This window comes from Corvus hawaiiensis, chromosome 7 (assembly GCF_020740725.1).
Source record: "Corvus hawaiiensis isolate bCorHaw1 chromosome 7, bCorHaw1.pri.cur, whole genome shotgun sequence".
In the NCBI taxonomy this organism is placed as follows: domain Eukaryota; kingdom Metazoa; phylum Chordata; class Aves; order Passeriformes; family Corvidae; genus Corvus; species Corvus hawaiiensis.
The window spans coordinates 24,354,055-24,376,986 of NC_063219.1; the positions used below are offsets into that span (position 1 = coordinate 24,354,055).

At 44.1% G+C, this 22,932-nt stretch overlaps 1 protein-coding gene across 5 annotated transcripts in view; it reads right to left on the reverse strand.

Moving 5' to 3' along the window:
* LOC125328675 (unconventional myosin-X-like) overlaps positions 1-22,932 on the reverse strand; it is an 89,180-nt gene that overhangs the window by 43,840 nt on the left and 22,408 nt on the right. For 3 of the 5 annotated variants that reach the window (XR_007204802.1, XM_048309701.1, XM_048309700.1), the window contains 13 exons: positions 22,214-22,401; positions 21,837-21,971; positions 17,582-17,706; positions 16,241-16,254; positions 15,556-15,640; positions 13,974-14,077; positions 12,499-12,628; positions 11,521-11,639; positions 7,774-7,920; positions 6,972-7,072; positions 5,030-5,096; positions 4,477-4,569; positions 731-799 (listed from right to left, as the gene is read on the reverse strand). Coding sequence is in view for 4 of the 5 variants with exons in the window: in XM_048309701.1 (XP_048165658.1) it covers positions 731-799; positions 4,477-4,569; positions 5,030-5,096; positions 6,972-7,072; positions 7,774-7,920; positions 11,521-11,639; positions 12,499-12,628; positions 13,974-14,077; positions 15,556-15,640; positions 16,241-16,254; positions 17,582-17,706; positions 21,837-21,971; positions 22,214-22,401 (1,377 nt within the window). In the remaining variant the exon portion in view is untranslated. Of the gene's footprint in view, positions 1-730; positions 800-4,476; positions 4,570-5,029; positions 5,097-6,971; positions 7,073-7,773; positions 7,921-10,578; positions 10,712-11,520; positions 11,640-12,498; positions 12,629-13,973; positions 14,078-15,555; positions 15,641-16,240; positions 16,255-17,581; positions 17,707-21,836; positions 21,972-22,213; positions 22,402-22,932 lie in introns of those variants that run through there. The other 2 variants (XM_048309702.1, XM_048309703.1) reach the window with 2 other exon arrangements.

The window sequence follows — 22,932 nt, forward strand, 5'->3', positions numbered from 1 at the left end:
AGAGCTACACAGTAATACTGCAGGCATGTGCCAAGATCTGAATTTCTGGGGTCAAAGAGCTGAAGAGTTCTGCATTTACTGGCAAGAAAGTGGCTTTTAATCATCAATTAAAAAACACCAAAAAAAACCCCTCAAAAACAAGAGCAAGGTGAAACAGCTGCAGAGATTTGCCTGGCAGGAGTGGGTGTGTGGGGAAATACTCTGCAAGGTGTGGGGTACTCCGCTCACTTCAGGAGAGTGAAGAGAATGGCCACCCAGTGCCCCAACTTCCCAACCACAAGTGCTCAGCAGATATTATTCTGGGAGGAGGTTAGCCCTTCTTTAATGTGCAGGTGTCCTCCCATGACACACCTTCATCTGCTTCGTATCTCTCCACAACAAAGAGCAACATTTAACCTTGAAGGCTCGGGGACCTTTTCCATTTTGCAATAGGTATTTAGCCTCTTGTCCTCCTCCTCAAAAGTCAAATTTTCCTTGTGACTTTTCCTTTGAGTAAGGAGGAGTTTATCCCCCAAACAAAAAGTTACCTGAGAAACTCAAGCATCCAAGTTGGAGAATATAGTACTGGAGAATGACATGCTATTTTAATCCCATCACACTCATTGTGCTCTGGTATGGGACATTAACTGTGTGGAAACACACAGCTCAGAGACATTCTTGGTTTTTGGAATCTAAGGACCTCAAGTCCAGCATACACCAAGCATCTCACAAACACATCACAAACACCTACCTCCCCTGCATAATGTCTTATTCCAAACTGATGGTCTGTCACCCGAGGCTTCACATAGTAGGGGTTGCTCTGAAAAGAAAGAAAAAGAAGTCGTCTTATAATGCTGGTATAATGATAAATAGAGTCAGTCAGGAACTCTGCCATGACTATGACAAGGCTGAGATGGGCAAGGACCTTTGCTCTTGCAGAGCCCGACCACATCTGCTGCAGCTATCTGCAGCTACATTACAAATACGTTACTCAAATTTAAGATGGAAATATCCAGCCCTTCAAGGCATTCCTCATGTGAGCAAGGGCTTGCAGAATCAAGGCTGCGGAGGCATGCCATGGATGAAATGTTAATTCTTGTGTGTCTGACACCTGAGGAGGCTGAGCTCCACACAAACCATGTGGTGCAGGACACAGGATCAGGATGCAGGGAAGATGGCAGCTTTGCATAACACCTACACACCTTTTCTTCATCAAAGGAAATAACATACCAATTTCCTGTCTCCCTCTATAGTTTATCTTTCTTTGCACCTCTCTTCCCCTATATTCAACATTCAGTTTTCCTTTCTCTTTTTTCTCTCTCTCTTTTCCCCCATCCTTTCTCTGTTCTGTGAAAACCATTTTAACTATTTAAGAGCAGCCATGCCACTCTAGACCAACGATCTATCCAGCTGGATATTCTGCCTCTTGCACTGGATATGTAGGGTAGAGAAAGAACAAAGCAAGTAAATCCTACTTTCATCCTAATATTCCCTCACACTCTAATTATTTCTATGAGGCCTGCCTAACTAGTAACCCCAAATGTATTTCTCTTTGAAATACTTGCTCATTCCACAAGTGAACCCATGCAGACTTCTTGCATCCAGAGTGTCCTTTCACAGGGAGCTCTCAACCAACTACATAGTGAACTAGAGCTGCTTGGATTTAAGCCTGGCTTCCATTAGTGCCATTTATCTTCTACAGGCCATGTGTGACTTTTAAACCCACCACACCCTCAAGTCATCTTCTCTCCACAGTGCAGGGCCCATTCAACATAGTTTTCCGTAGCACTGAAGCTGTCCCAGACCTGCTGTTTGCCAGTTCTGACAGAAGCCCTTCTTGAGTGGAGGGGCCCCATGGTGTACAGGGTTCGAAGTGCAGGTGATCTATAAATCATACAGTGCCATAACAATGTTTTCTACTCTTACTCTATTAGTTTCTTAGGAGCTTTTACTACTTCATTTGGGGATTTTTATTACTGCTGAGCCCTGTGCTGATATTTCCATGGAACTATCCATCACAGCCTCTGTCTGGGTCTCGCTCCTGAAGAGCAGCAGTCAGTTCAGGGGGCCATCATTTCAAAGGTGAAATTGGGACTGTTTTCCTTCAGGCACAGCATTTTACATTTATCTACACTGCTTTTCATTTTCATTTTCACTTTACAACACAATTAGTCTCATGAGGTCCCTCTCAGTCCAGCCTTGCCCTGTGAGTCAGCAGAAAACCTTAGTGCTTACAGGAGATAGTGTCTTACAGACCTTCCTTCCTTGAGGCAACTGACCATTTACATTCTGTCAATTTACCCAATTGTGAAATAAGAACTATAGGCCTGTAGTTTCCTGCAATACTTTCTAAAAACTGAAATAATTCCCCACCTTCTCAGACAAAAGTACTATGAAAATTTTAAGTAACGTGTCGCACAATGCTGTTTGTAATTCAACTCTTTCATCTTCAAGTTCTTTTAGCAGTATTTAGCAGGTGGACAGCTTCTGATGCTAATAATTTGTTAGTGCTACTGAAAGTTTTTTCATGATTTTTTTTCCTTTCACTTTGACCCCATTTCATTGCTCTTCCCTTCCCTCCACACAGTCATCTTTTTCCAGCCACAAACTTCCCTGCCTTCCTCTCCAAACATGACTGCTACTGGATCTCTCATGTGGACTGGCATCCTGTTCTCCTCTCCCTCTCTACCAACCCTTATATTTCACCCATGCTTACAACACTTTTGGCTCCTTCTTTTATCTTCCCTGTTGCTCCTCTCTGCAGTTTTATCAGAGATCATATTCTCTTAAATCTCAGCTTTATGCTTTTCCTCCTTAAGACTACAGCATTCCACAGAAAATACAGAGAAGAGGGCTTGTTCTCTTCAGGCTTCCCAGCAATGCTGGCTGGATGTCTTCCAGTGCTCTTCCAGCCAACACTAGAGACTTTAACTGGTGTAAAAAATGCTTTTGCCTTCAGCAAATGCAAATCCTAGAGCACTCTCCACTTCACTGTTCCTCCCTGCACTCACTACTCAGCCTCTTCCATCTCTTGCAAGCTCCCTAGGGTTCCACGTTAACTGCTATTGCCTCAAAGCAGACAGAGGTGACACTATGAACAGCTTAATGAAAAGGCTACTCAATGCACAGAAATCACCAAAAATAGCAACCAAAATGTCGTGGGGCATAAAAGAATGCAAAATAATACTGGCAGTCTCATGCTGCTGTGCAATAAACCACAGGTACCTTCTTACCAAGGGAACTGCACTCTGGTCTGATTATTTATCTCAGAAAAGAATAGAGAAAAAAATATGTAGACAAATTCAGAAACAAACAGCAGAAAGAAAGAGGAGCTTTGAAATGCCTCCATTTAGAGACAAACTGAAGAGTTTGGGACAGTTCAGAAAGAAAATTCATAACAAGCGATGCATTAAAAATATTCATTAGTTCTATATTTAGAAATACCAACAACAATTTTAAAAAAAAAAAAGGTAAATCAGGCATTATCACATTTCTTTACCTATAACACAAGGCAAAGCCACAGTGGACTAAATTGAAGGCCTTGATTTAAGCCTAAAGAAAGGAAATATTTCCTCAAAGCTGTGTATAAGTAGCCAACCAAAAGTCATTGCTATTGTTTCCAGTTTGAAGTCATGAATACAACTACGAGAGTTAGAATGCAAATACGAAAAATGAGAACATCTGCATCTATGCCAATTTTAAAAAATCAGATAAAGGATACAAATTTGTATGTTTTCAGGCCTGGATGAAGTCTGAATTAGAGTACTAGGAAACATATTTGCTGACGTTGTTCTCACTATAGTAGTTAATTATTCCATAAGTCCATGCTACAGGCCTTAATTTGCTTTGTTTTCAGTCTATTTACTATTTAGAACAAAGTGTTGGCTGTAGCAGAGACATGGTAAGGGATTGCTGCAGTGATCTCACTGGGGTTTCTGTGTCCCCAGGACAGCTTTCTGACCTGCATGAAAAAGCTGTTCCACTACTGTGTCCAGAACACAAGAAAGAGGATGAAAGAATTTAATTAATTAGGAACAATAAGAGAGCTTTCATTAAAAGTCATGAGGCAAAAGCCGTCCCCAGCCCCAGGAGACAGATTTGACATGCTCTGGAGCAGACTGCTGTGAGTCAGCTGGCAGGAGAAACCCACACACACTGTGCAGCCACATCCTGTGCCTGGGGTGCTGCCTTGTGTCCCGTCGCAGACCAGCAGAACCTGACCTCCATCCCATGCTGCAAATTCAAACCTCCTCTGCCTGCAGCCTGTGGAATGCACACTCCCTCTTGTCTATGTGCACAAGAGACCATTCTCAGGTTGCTTTACATATTACTGTTCAGTGCAGCCTTATTAAACACTTGCAGGTTCGGGCCTAAGGCATTTTAAATTTCCTGCACAAAGCACATATTTTACATCAACAAAACCTTCACTTTAGGTTTTGAAATGCTGATGGGGCTAACATACTGATCATTTGCCTGCCAGGTTATTTTCTTACTTACCATATGCTGGCTGTGAAGTTTTTCCAGAAGGGTGTTGTCTGTGCCTTTGGGGAATCGACTCTCTTCATTCACCAAAGCCAGTAGACCTAGTTTCTACAGCCAAACAAGAGACAGGCTTTTACAGTCAGCAAAAGCTTTAACTACACAGCACCAAGCCAAGAACTGGAGATCTGAACAGATCATTGAGCAATAACCCTTGAGTTATACCCAGCAAGGCTCAAACTGAAAGCAGAGTTCTGGACAGTTAATGCATTCAGCAAGCAGAACAGAAGTGAAGATTATTTATAAAAAATGCACATTAAGGTTTTACTTAAATGTGAATCCCTGTCTGAAACTATGACACCCTTCCTAAGCTTACTCTCAACAGTAAGCCGAGATCTGCTTTCTTGAGTCAAGTCTATGGGTAGAACAGCTCATACTTTTGCCAGGTCACTATGGGAAGAGGATCTAAGCAACTATCCACTTCTACAAGCAGGAAATGCCAGGGAAGATCTCAGCAGAATCAGCAGTCCCCTACTGCAATCCCTAGAAACTGTCACAGGTAACTGCTTACCTTCTCAATAAGGTCCAGGCACTCTGCATTATCCATCCAGTCAATGGCTTCCCAGTTTATCCCTTCCCTGATAGTCAAGAACAAACAGAACAAAACTGTGAAATGCAAGATCCAATGTCCTGGGGTGTAGGAGAGCAGACGTAACTGAGCATGGCAGCTGTCCCAGGACTCAAGACAATTTGCAGGAATTAGGCTTTGCCATGGCTGAGGAAAAAGAATAAGGGGACACAATGCACTGCTAACACAAGGAGATGGAAATAAGAGACAGCCTTTCAACCAGTGATTTAGACTAATGCTTTTCTTATAGCCATTTAGCAAATTTCACACAAATTTTAAGACTGTGCTCCTTCTGGAGTGATGAGTATCAGCCCATGCAGTGGTGATGATGGATAGTTTGCCAGACAGCTTCAAGAGTCAACTGCTGACCCACCAGTCTGGAAAGCAGGCCTGAAGCACATCTGCCAGAAGACTGAACCACACTTCACAGGTTCACCAGGAGAAGAGACAGGAGGGAGTTTTCAGGGAGAGTTTTGAAGAGGATGACACAGATGAGCTTTGGCCTGACATGCAGGGAGCCTACAGGGTGGCCCTGCATCTTTCAGAATAGGAGACGACATAGGTAAAGTAGTGCAATAATGTGCTTTGAAAATCACCCATGACATTCTGTGAATCTGCTGAATGTGTTTTTCCCCCTTACCATCTTCTTATATTCCCATAATACAGGATATTTCTGTTTTCAGAATTCAGAGATGCCTAGAATAACTCTCAAGAATACAAGGAAGACTAGAGGCTACGTGTGAAGCTACTTAGTGACATTCTGATACAGACATCTTTCAGGTGGAGACTAACATTTTGAAGATAGCAGAGCCTTTGCCTCTGAATGCTTCAGGCCAGGCTTCATACTTTAAAGTTCAAAAAAAGCATCAAGATGAGATACATGAAGCTGCTTACTAAACCTGAGGAAGCAGAGCTTATACAGTGAAAGATGAGCATTAAGTACATCACCCTAGAATAATCTGATATGTAGTCAATAAAAAAATCCTCTCATTCCTTCCAAAGTTCAGCCACAGAACTTAAAACTTCTATGCAACCATCAGGAAAGAGTCATTTGTCATGATGGTACCATTCTTAACACAAGATTCCTGCAGTGGTGGAACTAGCCTGAGAAGAGAGCGCATAAATAGCCTTGCAATTTTGTAATCTTTAGAATCTAATGAATTGCCTATTCAACTGTCTCCCTTTACAAGGCTGCTCTCATTTTCCCTCACTGACTCTATTCAATCCCTTCATTCACAAACATAAAGGCTTCTGTTTCAGAGCAACAACTGAAGTATTTGTCTAGCAGCCTTCTCTAGAAGCAGAAATACTCTAGAACATCGCAGGTACTTCACAAAATACAATCCAATATGAAGCCTGCAGAAGAGGAAAAGCTGTGCAGAAGGCCCCAAGCTCAGGAAACAGCCTGATGTAAACCTTGCTGAGGAAAAGAGTCCTTTTCACAGTATAAGAATCTTTAGGACAGAAAGAGCTGTCAGGTAACTCTAATCGTCTATCTTTAGGGAATTTACTTTTTGCACACCAAGATTCCATCTGCATTACACCACCACTGCCATAGGTAAATCATTACCAAAGTCAGTAATACACCCAGTGACCATGTACTCTAATGGGTTAAAGCCCAGGAACTTTCCATTCAGCTGAGAGGCAGAAGGAAATCTGGAGTTTCTAAATACTACAATGGAGAATGCTTTTTCCTGGAGACAGGTGACTTACGCTGGCAAAGCACATGGACAGTGCTTAATGAGACACATCCATGGTCAGGGTTGTACCAAGGCCCAGCTGTCTCTCCTGCTTTGGTGGTAGGGACTGAGCAGCACAGGAGGAATGATGTCCTCCCTTCTACTACCCATGAAAGCAGTGGGGCCCCGCTCCCACTGTTTGTCACCTGTTGTACTCCAGCTGCTCCAAGGAGAAGATGTGTTTGTTGAAATATTCCTGGAGCTTCTCATTTGCATAGTTAATGTTAAACTGCTCAAAACGATTCACCTGCAAGAAGAAACAATTATAAAATTTTACATTCTTGTTCCTGTGCTCTAAAAGAATCTACACCAGTAACAAGGAAGGTGCCAGGCCTGAAGTAAAGCCAGAGAACATAGTGGTGTCAGATGGACATGAGGAGGACAGTATGGAGAGGACCACTAGGAGAACAGCGCATGCAAGGTTAATTCAATAAACCTAAATCATTGTAAAGCATGATAAAGACAGTCATGTTTCTCTTCTTGGAAGAAAGAAATAAATTCCGTAACTGTTAGGTCACCGGGCTTTCTCTTCTGTGAAGTATCTGAGCAGTTACTGTATGACTGTTCAACATACATCCCACATCAGCTGTAGTTAGAAGCATTACATGCAGGATTCTCCACACAATGCAAAACAGATGTAAACAAACAACGTACATGTAGGATTTGGATATTTGGTTCACATACAAATCAAAAATTCAATATTAGCTATCACAGCAGATCTGCTTAGGGTCTGTGTCACAAACCAGACCTTGAACATCAGCCTATATGAATATGGCTGGCAGAAATGGGCAGCTTAATATATTGTTCTGCTTTCAGGGGAAAGTGGCAGTGGAGAGACCCCAGAATTCCCTATGCTATCCTTAATAGGATGCAAACCCACCAAAATTTCTTCCTATATGCACCAACATCTCCAAAACCAACCCACTCCACAAAAACCAAAATCCTGACCTGAAAGTTCTCGAAGCCAAAGATATCCAGGATGCCCACAGACTTAAAGTTTTCCTTGCCTTTGATCTTTGTATTAATCTTGTTAATGAGCCACGAAAAACACTGGGAATAGAGTGCCATAGAGAGGGAGTCCCTGGAGTCAGCTGCCTGTAAATACAGAGAGAAAAAATGAGTCACAAAGAGAACAGAAGGCATAAGGGCCACACGAATCTCTATGGGACTTCAGGTTCCTCCACTCCTCTTCAGGTGTCTCAGCCTCTGTATGGGCTGTACATATATGGTGCAGTATTTATTTGTATTACGTTTTCTGATAGCCAGACCACACACAGACAAGCCATGTATAATCTTTGGGTAACTGAACTTCAGAGGGTGAAGGAAGGAGAAACAAAATTGGTGGCATTTTTTTGGAACAAGTGCTGGGACAGGGAAGGTGGCAAATACCTCACAACTAAGCCCACAGCAGTAATTTGTATCACCTGAGCCAACATTTGCAGTGGCAGGCAAGGTATCTCGGTTCAGTACTCCTAGTGGAACTGTCAAATGGGTGTCTGCTCAGTTTTCAAAAAACTGGTAGGGCAGGATTTAATAGAATATTCGGTCACCAAGTTACCCTCAAAAATTCCCTTTTCAAAACTTTCCTGCAAACAGCATTATCCTACTGGAATCCAGTTAAGCTGGCCAACAGCCAGGACACATGCCCCAGAAGTTCATGGGTTGACAGACTTTCCTGCAGTTTACCCAATATCCCATGCAGTGATCATAACCAAGTATCACAGGTGAAAAAAATAACTTAAATTACGATCACTAGCAGGCAGTAGATAATTGGGTGTATGTAAGCGTGTGGATGAACATCCAAAATCAAACTTTTGGTATCTCAAGCAAGAGCCTGCTACCTGATAGCTGCACAAGGAATGGGCTGGTTGCATACTTTGATAACACTTGGACAAACCAAAGTGGCACACCTGAAATCCCCCAATTAATACAGAGGCATGAGACAGAACCACAAATTAAGAGTCTGATCATGTGCTGTCATTCTGCACATACACTATTTAGAATGGGAAACCAGAGTTTAGGGTTCTGGAAAGAAGAGAAGGCCAAAAATAAGGGTCCCCAAGAAGAAGACATGATTGCAGAGGGTAAAAAAAGGGGCCAGGAGAGAAGATGGCAAAGATCATGACTGGAAGAAAGATGCTGGAAGTGGGGAAAGATCCTGGAGATTGGAGACGTGGAGATAAATGTTAGGGCATGCCCAAGGACCTCGGCTGGTAGTACCTGAGACTGGTAACTGCAACTGCACAATAGAAAGCCTGACAAGTTTTTGCCCAACCCTCCTGGACAAGCTGCAAACTCCCAATTGGGAAAAGAAGTTGACATCTAGAGAATGTAATGCTGAGGGGTGAGCAAGGCACTACATGAAATAATCAAGTAGGGTGAAAGCTGTAATCTTGTCATTTCATAAATAAACCGCAGTAACTCGGTTGTTTCCTCTGTTTCACCTGTGACACCAGCAGGGCAATTCCTTCAGTAGGCCAGAACAGCAATGACAGATCTTCGAAATGCACCCTCACCCCCTTCAGTTTTGCAACCCTAAATAACATGAGCTATTTGCTAATGGCACAGGCCAACTGCCTCTGATCCCTTCCAGCCTCTCACAAACTTCTGAGGCCCAGACTGCCAGATCCTCCTTTTCACCCAACCACACTGGTTTTCTCCTCCTTTCTCTTCCTAGGTACTATTTCCTCTTCAGCACCTCAAAGTTGACACAGAATAACCTCCCTTTTCCAAGAAGAGAACATTTCAGAGCATGGGCACACACATCTTTTCTGGGTATTTCTTCTCTCCATCAGATGATCTGTCTTATTAGTTGGGACTAAGAATGTCCTCAAGGCCAGGCCTCCGTAGTGTGTCTGGTTACACAGTAAGTTGGACACATTTTCCAGGAACAGGACCTCCCCATCCAGCTGTAAGCAAAGCCCCTTTCCCCACAATATGGCTCAAACGAGATCCTCAAAGGCGCCTTTCATCCTCCCAGCTTTGCCTGCCTTTAGGCCAGTTCATCCATTCAGCCCACTGAAATGTCAAAGCTCAGATGGGTAATGAGTCCATTACACAATGAGAAATCCCCAGCAACTCTATCCCTACAGCAAGTGGGAATAGGTGGGTGCAGCACATAGTCAGGAAGAGTCTTTACAGGCCCAGTGTTGAGTGCAACAGGCTCTCCTAGTGAAGACAGCTAAATGGCAGCATCCACTTGCTATCACAACTTTCTCGTGGCCTTGGTACTTCATTGGGCTGCAAGCAGTAACTGTGGGGTCCAACACACACACGTCAGGAATAGCTACACCATCAGGGAAAGCTCTGTTCAGGGAGACTCTTGTAAATCCTACAACTGCATACCATTGCTGTGGACTGCATGAAGTGCCTCTGGTATTATCTGTTATCCAACTTACACACTGCTAGAGAAAGATGTGGCTTATTTAGGACAGACAGCTGGGAAGAAAAAGTGTGGTATTGGATACTGAGGGTATCTACCACAGACTACAAGCTGAAAAATAATTTTCACACAATTTCACTGCGAAGAAAGGTCACAGACTATGCAAAAAAAGAGACAATTTCTTAAAGGCAAAGCTCGGTTTGTGACATATTAGCACGTGTGTTCACAGCAAGAAAAGAAGCTACTACTCTACCATAATGAGCACTGCTGAGACTTCAGCTTGAATACAGTGCCCAGTTAGGGGCACTCCACTTCTTAAAAGATGTGGGAAAACAGAGACAGAAGACAAAGAGATTTAGAAAATTACTTACAAGGAAGCACTGAAGGAACTGGATTGTTTAGCTTAGAAAAGAGAACACCACATGAAAAACTTCACAGAAGCCAAAGCTTGTAAGGTGGACAGCTGGGATGTCAAAGGTAATCTAAATATGAGGAAAATCTTTTCAACTCCAGACTCCACTGCAGCTAAAGCAGGATACTTAAAGATGCTGTGAAACTCCTTCCATGGGAAATCTGAAGGAAAGTTAGACAGACATCCGTCAGAGAGAGTCTAGTAACTCTGGCTTCTCTGCCAATGTAGGCGTTGGATTGATAACCTTCTGCAGTCTGTGCCAGCACATGATTTCCATTACAGATGTTCATTTTGCTATAACATGATGCATCTTCCATCCTAGTAATATTACTCCTTGTCTTCCAGTGTCTCGCATTTTATTCATGACAGAGGATTTTCTACAGTTATCTGTGCATGGACCTGAAACACCAAGAGTGCCCTCAAGTGATCAGCAACACCACAAGAGTTACATATCAGTTTACTCAGTCCTCCTTTGTGGTTGTATGGATACGGAAAGAAGCTGCTGCGGGGTAACAGCCTAACATCTGCCGGATGTTTTGTGGGAACTGCGTGCCAGCTTTTACCTTCCAGTAAATGCAGCATAACCTGGGAGTTCTGCAAGGTTAAAGCACGCACATGTGCAATTACCACAAAGCATCTGATGCACCTTCTGCATAACACAAGCATGACCAGTTCCTGCTGAGTGAAGGTGACTTAAAACCAGTATTGTGCATTGGCATTTGCTAGTGAACTCCCCGGTAAAGCCTGAAAAGCAGAGTCAACACTGGGACCTGAGCTACCAATAAGGGCAAAATACCTGAGGAAGCAGGAGGCCTTAGGCTGGAATGGGTGACACAAGAGGAAGATCAGGGCCTGGAAATGCAGAAGTGGCAGAAGCAGAAGCACACACTAGGACACTTACCTGCTCCACAGTGAGAGGGGAGCTGATCTCTTCCCCACGCAGAATCATGGACCTCTGTGTCAGTACTTCAGAAAGCTGAAAGGCATCTAAGCCCAGGAGGTCACTGGCAACATTCAGCACTATTAACAAAGGAAGACACACTTTTTTCTCCTGCATGGATCCCCATCACTCATAGGGATATTTTTGCAGCTCGGTGAGGAAATCCCAGGGACTCCTACATGACAGGTGACTAAACCCCAGCACAAAACACACTCCCCCTTACTGAATTCTCTTTGGCATACCCAAAGCTGTAAGCTCACGAACCCAGCCTAAGGCTCACATAACCCATTATAGGCCACAGTCAGATACTCAAGTAAGTCAGCCTTTCTGCTGACAGCAGGAAGAGCAAAACTCTGGGTAAAGCTCAGCACCAGCAAAACATTGCATGAGAAGAAATGTTTTTGTAGAAGCACAATACTGCAGTCTGAGCATGGGATTGCTAAACTTGGATGTTAAAGAAGAGAGGCAATTAACTTAAGACTTGAAGCACTTGTAATACGCATTTATTGCTTCTGTCTGTTTAGGCACTCGCTTTGCAGACCAGCTCAGACTGGATAACTGTAACAGAGTGCACACCAGCAACTGCTTCAAATGAAGATGGGGCATAGTCTCTAACAGATCACTTTTATCTTAAACTCCTTCCTGGTCCTATTTCTTCCATCTCTTTCAATGCAAAAGAGAAACTGTGAGGCTGTGGACTCAGTCTGAGAATATCCAGAAGCACAAATGGATCCCAGGGCCACAGACCAACTAAATTCCACTGGTACCCCAGAGCCATGCATCCTGTGGCAATGCTTTTGTGGGGTTAAACTACAGGGAACCTGCTGGTGAAGGCAATGCAGACCAGCATAATGGAGGGAGAAAGGACAGTGGAGAGGGCTTTATTGGGGGCCTTATGGGGCTTTGCATGGTCTACCAAGTTGCTACGGGCCTACTTACCTGCTTTTGTTGTAACCTGGGCCCCACCAGCTGTCATGAATTCAACGTTTCCCAAATGAAGTGTGCCAGAAAGAAGTTTGAAGATGTCTCTGATTTCTTCAGTGCTGAAGTCCACCACCTTCATGGCAGTCTATGCAAAACCACACAGCCACTGTTAACTGTATGTACAGCCAAGTACAGTGTAACCACCACACTCAGGACCAGTGTGTGTAAGATGTAAAACTCAGAATTATAGTCACCATGCATCCAAATGAAACAGGATGGCACAGCACCTCTCTCAGCTATACATTTGTCAATGATATTTACTGTCTCCCATTCTCTCCTACATTTGCTCTGTTGCCATCTAAGGCAGGTGGGCATTTGCTCCATCCTCAAGTTGGACTTTGCTGCCACCATTGATGGTCTGTCACAGAAAGAATATGTTTGTGCCTATGTGAGGAAATCCTACCCTGAACACTGGCAGCACAGGTTACAGATGTTTCTGGATGGCTTCCACATTCTCCCTTATTTTCTTCCCTGAATGACAGATTAAATTAAGATACTTAATTTACTCTGATCCACATAACCCCCTTAATTCATTCTATCTTAGTATAGTAGATCTATGCAGCAAGATTTAAAACCAGGCTTTCAGCATTAGCTGCTAGATGGTTGGAAAGAGATTATCAGATAATAAGGAAGTATGGCACATTCCCTCTTAGTGCCTGCATGTGAGCCAGGGTTCTTGGGCATAAATTGACTTTGAAAGGTAGGACCTAGTTTTCATGCAGTCACCCTGTCAATGGGACACTCTGGGGTTCTAGTTCCCTTCTTTCCTCCAGCATCTCCTCAGCTGAAGAATAAATGCCATATTGCATTGAAACTCCTGCTGTACAGGTGTTTCCTTCCCTTAAATCACACCTAACCAGGACCTACTGAAATCCTAAGCTGACCCTACTCGTCTTGCCTAGCTGGTTTCACCTACATTATTAAAGCCCTCAGGCCAACAAGCATTTATCAAATAAAATATGAATATGCACATTCATCCTGCTAACCCCCTTAACCTCTGATAAAGTTACAGGTGTCTATTGAATCTCTGAGGTATTTCAGAATAGGTGATTTTCACAGGTGGTATAACTTTACTGGAATATTTCTGGGGAACAGTACCTTCAGACCAAACTGTTCTTCTAATGGTCAGTGTGAGGTTTCCTGAACCAGGCTATCTAGGAGACTCCCAGGAACCATTACGGGGTGGGTTTCTGCTCTCCCAAATTCTCCATCATTCTAAATTATTATTCATTCTGACTGTTTCCCAAATTCCCCCATTTCTGTACACTAAAACCACTTTTTGAGCCTTGTTTTAGCTGAGTTTTGGACCTGTTGAACACCAAATTTTGGCTTAGGGAAAATCAATTCTGCCTGTGAGATCTAGACTATGCAGCATGTTTAGTCCTTGAGACTGTGCCCAGAAGTTCAGGAGGAGTTAGGACTGGACTCACCATGACCTTACTGAACATCTCTACATCATTCAGGTTCTCATCAGTCACACAGCCAGACTGGTTCAAGTAGCGGTAAGTCTCTGGCTCACAGAGGGAGAGGCTCTCTGCAACAGAAGAAGAGGCAGGGGAAAGACAACAATTTATTTAGCAACCAGTCTTTTAGTTCATGGAAGAGGAGGGCGTGCTGTAACAGAGCTTGCAGATGGTATTCAAAATTATTTAGAACAGTCAAATCCCAAGCTGCAGAGTCTCAGAATAATATCTCGATACTGAATTGACTGAAGAAAAAAAATTAAATTCTAGCTCAAAAAGTGTACAGAAAAATAGTCTTAACAGCATACATATGGTAATGACCTCTAAATTAGATATCATCACTTGAGACAGTTCAGAGAGCCACAGTCAGATTTCTGAAGACATTCAGTGCTGACCAGTAGTCAAACACTGAACATAGTTCACAAAACTAAATGTGAAACCAGAATTAGGTCTCTGTACATGTTATGCAACCACATCTTAAACACTATCTGCAGATTTGATCCCCCATTTTGAAAAGAATGTAGGAGAACTAAAAGATCAATGGAGAAAGGAGGTAAGGATGATCAAGAGCCAAAACCACAGTACAGATGGGGAAGTGAAGCAGCCTGGGACACCAGCTCGGAGAGGTAGATGGAAAGGAATAGCAGAGATCTGCTGAAGATTCTGTTTTGTATGTTTTCCCTAAGCAATTGCTAATAACCATGGTCCCCACTATTTTCCTTTGCTTTAGAGTGATCTCTGAATTGACCTATGTAGCCATTCCTGCACATACCCACTAAAACTGAAACCCTACTCCTTTCTACTCTGTCAGGGCCAAATCTTCCATCTGATTATCCTAACAGACAACAAAAGCATAAAGAAATTCCCCAGGCCCTCAAAACCAGAGTACAACTGTAACATGTTCCTGCCTGCCTATCTGACCTCTCCAGAAACACCACCAGTGCTCAGCAGTGCCTGGGACAGATACACACAAATGTTGTTAGAGGGATGCTGCACTACAAAGAGGATTCGTCCACAGGCTGCAGCTGCCACTTTCTCTGTGTGCCCTTTTCAAGACCCACCTCTCCCCTCCCCAAGCACAGAGCTATAAACCCTTTGTTCAGACACAAGACATGTTCTGGCTCTAGTCCTTCCACTACATCGCTGGTCTTTGTAATTCTTCTCTCTACTATTACCTATACTGTAGGTTTGTTCTAAAAATATATCTATCAGTCCAACCTTTGAACTCCTTGAACAGCTCCCACCAGCAACTGAATCAAGACTCTTTACCTTTCCTCTGCCTCTAGCCAGTTTCATCACCTCATCACTTTGCACAGACTTTTTCCTTCAGCACAGAATTCCTGAAGTGTCTTTTCTCATAAGGCATTTCTGTCATCCTCAGCCTCTTCCTCTCAACTCTCCATTCTGTTTCCCACGAAATCACCATATGGCCTTCAAGAAGAAGCTACTTATCAAGTACCTGAAATATCCATGCTCTAACTGACTTACACCTGCTTCACACGTTGGACTGGAAACAGGACAAGAGACATATCCCAGAAAATGAAATTACCTTTCTGCTCCCCGCTTACACCAGCTAGCAGGGCATAAAAGATGTGGTAATTCCGCTCCCCGGGGTTCTGATGTACCACCCTGTTCTGAAACAAAGAATACAAGAGTAGCCATTAGAAAGAGATCAGACTCGAGGTTGCAAAGGCAAAGAGAGGACCAGGATACAGGCAAATCTCCAGCCAATGCACAAGAGTGGCTTCTTGCCGTTAAATGATGGTTTTGTCTAAATAAATTCTACATCAAGATCTTTGTGGCTGTGCAACTGAGCATACATATGGACAAACTGAACCTTGTCAGTTCTGGGCCTCCTCCTCAGTGAATTCCTGACTCCAAAGTAAACTACATCCAAGCAGAGATGCCTGCATTGGGAGTTGCACCCCATATTCTTCTCTGTGGAGCTGAGTTTCCAGGTAATTCTCTCTCCCTTTCTCCTTGGTAAACAGTTTTTTCTTGGAGTCTCTCTGTAATGCACAGTTTATCAAAGATGGGAGAACAGGCTGTGGTAGATACAGAACAAACATTGCTCCTCTGCCTCTTCCTCAGTTGGGACAGTTGCAGTAGTAACACCTAAGGAGCTGATGTCTACACACTGTGATGGAGACAGCCTCATCCAGGAGGTGATCTGGCACTGCCACACCTCCTGTGAGAAGAGGGCTCACCCAGCACTCAGTAGACGTGATACCAACCTTTTCCAGTAAATCTGAACAGCATGTTAAGGAAAAAAACATCCAAGTGACAGAAGCACAGATTGCTTGATGATAGGCAAAAAATCTTCTAGACACATTGGGATGAACCCTGCAACAAGCAACAAATCATGAAATAACTGGCACTTTGAAAAGTAGGTAAAGAGTGGTTCTAAACATCATCTCAGATCATCCTCTCTATTCACTGTCCAAGGAGGTATGATGTGCCAAAGAGATATTTAAAAGGGCAGGGCCAGATAGAGCATAGGTAACCTAACAAAGGATGAGCCACGTTAGGGACACCTAGAAAGATTAGAGGCCACTCTAATCTGAAAGTCTGCATTGCACACAGCAAGTCTTGCATCAGTTCTCATTGCTCCTGCAAGAGACCACTATCTTAAATCTACTGACAACATGAAGAGCAGAGGCTAAACAATCCAAGCCTGTCATTTACAACAGCAGTAAATTCATCTGGGGGCTACTCCAGTGGCAATTGGTGTGGTTTGCACTCAGCAGCAGCTTTGAACATCAACATCGAGAAATGTAGCCAGGGCAGCTTTACCTGCCTCATGGAGACAAAAGATATGTCAAAGCCTTTGGGAGAGGGGTATCTGGGCATACAGGGAAGAAAGTCATCATGGCACAACACAGTTTGACTATTTCCAGTCTTCACTGTCCTTGTTGTCACTGGAAGAGGCTCCCCACAGAAGTGGTCATGTCATCAAGCCTGTCAGAGTGCAAGGAGCATCTGGACAATGTTCGTAAGTCATATGATTTCATTTTAGGTAGTCTTGAGAGGAGCAGGGAGTTGGACTTAATGATCCTTATGGGTACTTCCCAATTTGAGATATTCTGGGATTCTATGACTAGGGTTCCAAGGTCCCCTGAAGAAGGTAGCCCAAAACAGGGACTCATAATTCTCTTCTGCACCCAAATGTTGTGCAGAATATATTGATTCTTAGTTTGGTCTCACTTTTCTCAATCACGAATTCATTGGCAGAGCTAAGATAAGGTAACAATTTTATGTGGAGCAAACAGGATGCAATCAACCTGGGGGATCTTCCAAGGTAGCAAATTCCAGGATTTTAAGTATCAAGTGTTGAGATTAACAAAGTGAAAAGTCAAACTATGTCCCTACCTAACGCAGTACTGAGACAAAAGGTTTCTAGAGTTAGGTGCTGCAGAACCATAAAACAAACACTTCTTCCCTCTTTGAGTTGCAAATTTGCCCACAGTTGTAAATTGACTTTGAAAAACTGTGATGAGGGATTTCCTGACCCACACTGAGCTCCTCCTCATCTTCGCTCACTCCATCCATTTCTGGTCCACTGAAGAAAAGGATACAATCAGTTACTCGGCCTCCCTGGATGTTTCCATGCTGAGAGAAGTGCAGCTGGATGAACTTGCCAAAGCGGCTGGAGTTGTTGTTATAAACTGTCTTGGCATTTCCAAAGGCCTCCAGAATGGGGCTGTAGAAACAAGGCAATGAAGATACGATTAGTGATGGGATACCATTAAAACAAAACATGTGCCCAGTCTTTTGACATTTGCACAGCGTGTTCTGCCATGAGAGATTTATTTGCTACAGCACCAGCCTGGACAAGCAGGAAGAGCTCAAGGGAAAGGAAGGATGGCAAGAGCAATTTAACACGCTGCTAGATAAATTTTAAACCTTTGGGATTGCAGTTAATTAAATCAGTCCCCAGCCTGTATGGGCAGCTGGTGCTCACACTGTCAGGGGCAATCCCCACCCGTGTGGCTTCAGGAAATGAAAGGTGGCAAGACCCAGCCAGGCTGTGTCCTCAACACAGTACATCCCATGAATGCAACAGTATTTTTCCAAGGATTTTCAGAAGCATCAGACATACAGGGCAAACACTCTGTAGCTTTAAGCCACGTACTTATATATTCATTTTACATTTTTTTCTTCTGCCTTTGGAGGAGAAGACCAGTACATACCATCTCTTAAAATTACAGGCAAACATCTTCAATCTAACAAACTGTAATAAAACAATTTGTTTGGTACTTGAATTTCATACTGGAACACACAAGCCCTTGTTACCTAAATCTTGCTTAGGCTGATATAAGCCACACAGTTTCTAAGTAGAGGGACTATACACATGCTATAGATTTGAAAATTACATTCTAAGACAGCAACATCATCCATTTCAGGGAAAAAAAAAAAGTTGCAAAAAAATCTATCATCAAAACATCAGACAGACTATAAATGGAAGAATTTTGTCTGCTGGTCACCTTCCCATCATCAGGGGAAAAAAAGTTAAAATGCTTGGTACTTGCTTCACAGAACAGTTCAAGAGAAAAGCCTAAACCACTCAAACTGACACACTGAATCCAGGATTAAAATATTCATTTCTGCAATTAAGCCAATTCTAAAATAATCTGAAGGGCTGACAAGCAAGGAATCACAGAGATGCTACAAGAACAGCCTGTATGTTGTCATGTCTAATTTTACAACATACATAGTTTTAAACAAAAATTATTGCTGTTATTACCCTGAGAAATATTGGCTTTTAAACATCTCCAAAGATCTATTGTGCAGTCCCACTGGAGACTGGGGCAGATATGGGATTATTCACAAGTTAGTAAGTACAGCATAAAAAATAACCACAACTACAGACACCCCTAGAGCTTGCAGAAAGCTTCAGGCCTTGCAAGGGAGAGCTGTGGTTAAGGAAACACTCAACAACCTTCAGGAAAATCCAGGCAGTACTTTCCTAACATCTGTTGAAACAATCGCTTTCAAGTAACAAGGACAGAAATGAAAATTCCTCTGTTACAACACACTACAACCATAGAAGTGACAATTAGAGAAATCTGGGTGTACAGATCAGGGAAGTTCCTTGCCTTGGAGAATTTGAGCTCCAAGACCCACGCCTCTGAAACAAATATGTAAATAAGGACATTGCACAGAAATATCCCACTGACCACACCAATGCCATGAATCAACGAAGTTAATGGGGACAGACAGAAAAAGGGAGGACAGGGTTATATGACCACCACAGATGCAGTGAGAGTGCAGGAGCCAGCTAGCCAATCTTTGTGGCTCTTAATCATGTTCAATTATATAAGAAAAGCATGAGGAAATATCTTTAAAGTTTAGTTTGGCAATGGGGCTCCCACACACGAGTGCGAAGTCTTTCAGGCATAGGGGAGGAAATGAGCAGGAGGGTGTTTGAGGCTGGCAGCAGCTGCAAGGCAGAGGGTGGTGGAGTGAGCTGGTTCAGCCAGGCACGAGGGCAGGGGCCTGGGCCAAGCAAGTGGCCATGCCAGCAGCACATCACAGTGTGGCACCTGGGCCAGCAGTGAACTGCAAGGCAGAGCAGCACATCAGGAAGGTGATGCAGGCTGCTTGCAGGATGGGCTCCAGGATTCAAAATAATGGGAACCAGTTTCAGCAGGGCAGCAGAAAGCGAAGTCTGGAGTTCAGAAATACTGCACCATATGCAGATTCAGGATTCAGATGCACAGTTGAAGACAAAAAGATTTGAAGACTTGGGGAGGGGTGAATAGCAGGAAAGGTGGCTGTGCTGTCAGCAGTGGCACCAAACATGGAGAAGGGAGCTTCAGAGTGAAGCAAGCGAGAAAAAAAGCTGAAAGTTAGCAGAATTTTGATTGGATGGGTGTTTTCAAGACAGAAAAGAGACAAAATCAACAGTACCAAAGGAGTTTTCAGAGCCTAATTTATGAGAAATACACCAAGCACATATGTTCCAACACAAGCAAATGATAGAAAGGTGATGAACACTTTGTTTGCAATGCTGTCTGAAACTGAGAATCCAGCATTGTTCCTTGGTATGTGCTGGGCTGCAAGCAAGAAAATCCACCATAAGTGAACCCAAGGAGGGCCACCATCAGAGCAAGTGCAGCTGAACTCCAAATACATGAGGTAGGGTCCATAGGAGCAGCAGCAGCTTCTGGGTCTGGGCCAGGCCTTCAGCTTCTTGTCTTCAGAGAAAAGGTGACAAATCAGATTCTCTTGCACTCATACTGCAATAGCTCACGTAGCACTGAGATGTACACAGAGCACATTGTGATCTCTTACTTCACTCCAGCTCACAGCTGTGGCATCTTACAGACTCAGGAATCACCTACCCACCATCATAAGCTCTCTGGATCACTGTCAAGTTATCACTTAACTGCTAAGAGTGCTTGAGCCTTCTAAGCTGCTTGCCTTAAAGCAGATTTTGCAGATCTTGAGTCATGACTGTACTGCTCTTCAGAGCTTTTTCCAATTTGCCTCCATGCCTGCTAAGATCTGCACACCTGCAAAGGATAAATCATCCAACAACAGTCTCTGGAACACCAGGTCCAAGTGCAGCAGCCCTTCTGCTCACGGCCGCTCTGCTTATACGGACCTAAAACCTGCAATGCTCTCACAGCTGCCTCCTCTGGAGGTTTCTGCAACTATCACAGGCTCCATCTGGGACCCATCTGCAGCCTCAACCTTGACCACCCCAAACTGCAGGGCCCCCAGCAAGGTCCTTCAGTCACAGGCAAGACAGTCTTGTGCTGGGAAATTTTAATGTAGTTTATTAAATATAATTCAGGTGTTAAGGAAAACAAGGACAAAACCAATAAAACAGATTTATCTTTCCTGCCTCTTCCCCAGGCTTACCTGAAGTCAAACACCTACTGTCCTCTGTTTCTTAGCCTCAGCTTTCCTTTTTAGCTCAGGTTACACCCACTCTCTCAAAGCTTCCCCAACAGGGCAGCAGAGAAGCCTTAGGTCACACTCACAGGACTGCTTCTCCATGTCACTCTGCTTCCTTGTTTTCTCTGCTGCTCTTTGCCTCTTACTGGTTTTCCTCAGCCACACTTTGCTTCTTCAGGTTTTCTGGATACTTTTCCCCTTCACCTCCCTGTTCTAGCATAGGTCACCTGTGGGCCATGGTCCCTCAGAGCTGTCCCTGCCCTGGCAAGGGTTATGGTCCCTCAGGGGTGTCAGGACTTCTGGCGTGAGGGATTTCCCCCAGAGTGTGTCTCCATTCCCTCATTGCTGCCAGCTTCTCTCTCAAACACATTTGATTCAGGCGCCATGTGCTTCCCTGCCCGCCTGATGCCTCATCAGGGTTTAGGTGGGTGGTGGTTGTTCCCTGGTGCCAGCTCCCATGGATGGTTCTCCATGAAATCACTTGCCAGGACAGCAGAAGAGCTGCCAGGTGGCTCATGGGACTCCTGAGGGCAAGACATACCAGCAGCCTGAAACACAGGGAGGCTGGGGGAGAGCAGGAGCTAATGGAGGAAACCAGGAGTCAGAGTATGACAGAGACTCACTGGGAGGACAGCTACAATCGAGAGCTAGACATTTATTCTCCAGCTGCCATACACATCCCACATTGCTGTTGGAAAGAAGCCTAATCCATCCACGGACAGCTGGGAGAGCAGCCAGGGAGAGGCCTCCCAGCAAGACCGCAACCTTCGCATTTCCCTGAAGTGACACCATCCAGCCCCATGATCCTCTCCACCCAGGTCTGGCTCCATCCATGGCCCAGCTGCCCAGAAGGCAGGGACCCCAACGGCAGGGCCCCCCAAAGGCAGGCTGACCCAGCACTCCGGGTGCCCATGAGGGTGACTGTACCTGCTTTCCAGGATGGCTTCTTCCACATGAGTGCTCTTCTCAGACACAGGGGCCCCAAGGGAGGTCTGGCTCATGGCTGACAGGAATTTCAGGAGCAACTTGGTGCTCTCAGTCTTTCCAGCTCCACTTTCTCCACTGTTAAGAAAAAAAACCATACATTTCATTCACGGATCCAGGACAGACAGAGCTGATGACCATCCTACCCGCAGCACAGAAGTGATCTCTAGGAATAAACGTGACATCTCCGCTGTGACAAGCAGGGATCAGGCAAAGGCAGGGAGGGTGGTGTGGGTATTTAGGCAGATGTCAATGCAAATGGAACAGCAGGAGCAAGGCGTGTGATGCAGCCATGGAGTAGCTGGTTCTCCATTTCTAACCTTATCAGAACACACTGGCTGTCATGACGCTTCCACAAGCAGCGGTAGCACTCGTTAGCGGTGGCGAAGATATGGGGAGGCAGCTCACCCAGACGGTGCTGTCTGTACAGGTCTATGGCATCCACACTGTACAGACCAGGGATGGGTTTGTAGGGATTTACTGATGCCAAGATGGAACCAATGTTTGTCTACGGGGAAAGAACAAAACACAGAAAGGAAATGAAGCTCCTGGAGGGGAAAAAAAAAATCACAACAAACCCAGACCCTGAAATAAGTAATGGTGAAGGAGAAAGCCTAAATAAGGTCATTGGGCTTCAGCAGAGAGCTCCACAGTTTGGCAAAGAATGTCAAACCCCAGGGAAGGAGCTGTACAGCTGGGTGTGGATGGGGCACTCTGAATTTTGCTGCTTTACAATACAACATTCTTATCCTGTTGTCTTTGTTAAATTAAGCTTACACAATTTAAAAACATGAAGCCATCTTCATACCCAGCTACTCTGCACTGTACTTGAAGCTGAACAGCAGAGCCAGGACTGAAGGAGTATCAGGAGATACCTTCAATGCCCCTATCCACAGTCCTAAGCGGAGGGGGCATGGCAGGGTTCAAGAACCTCCTGAATAAAGAGTTGAAACACAGACACACACACACACACAAAACATACATGTGCAAAGAAGCACTAAAGCATATAATTTTTCTTCTGCCGAAAAATGCTGTTTGT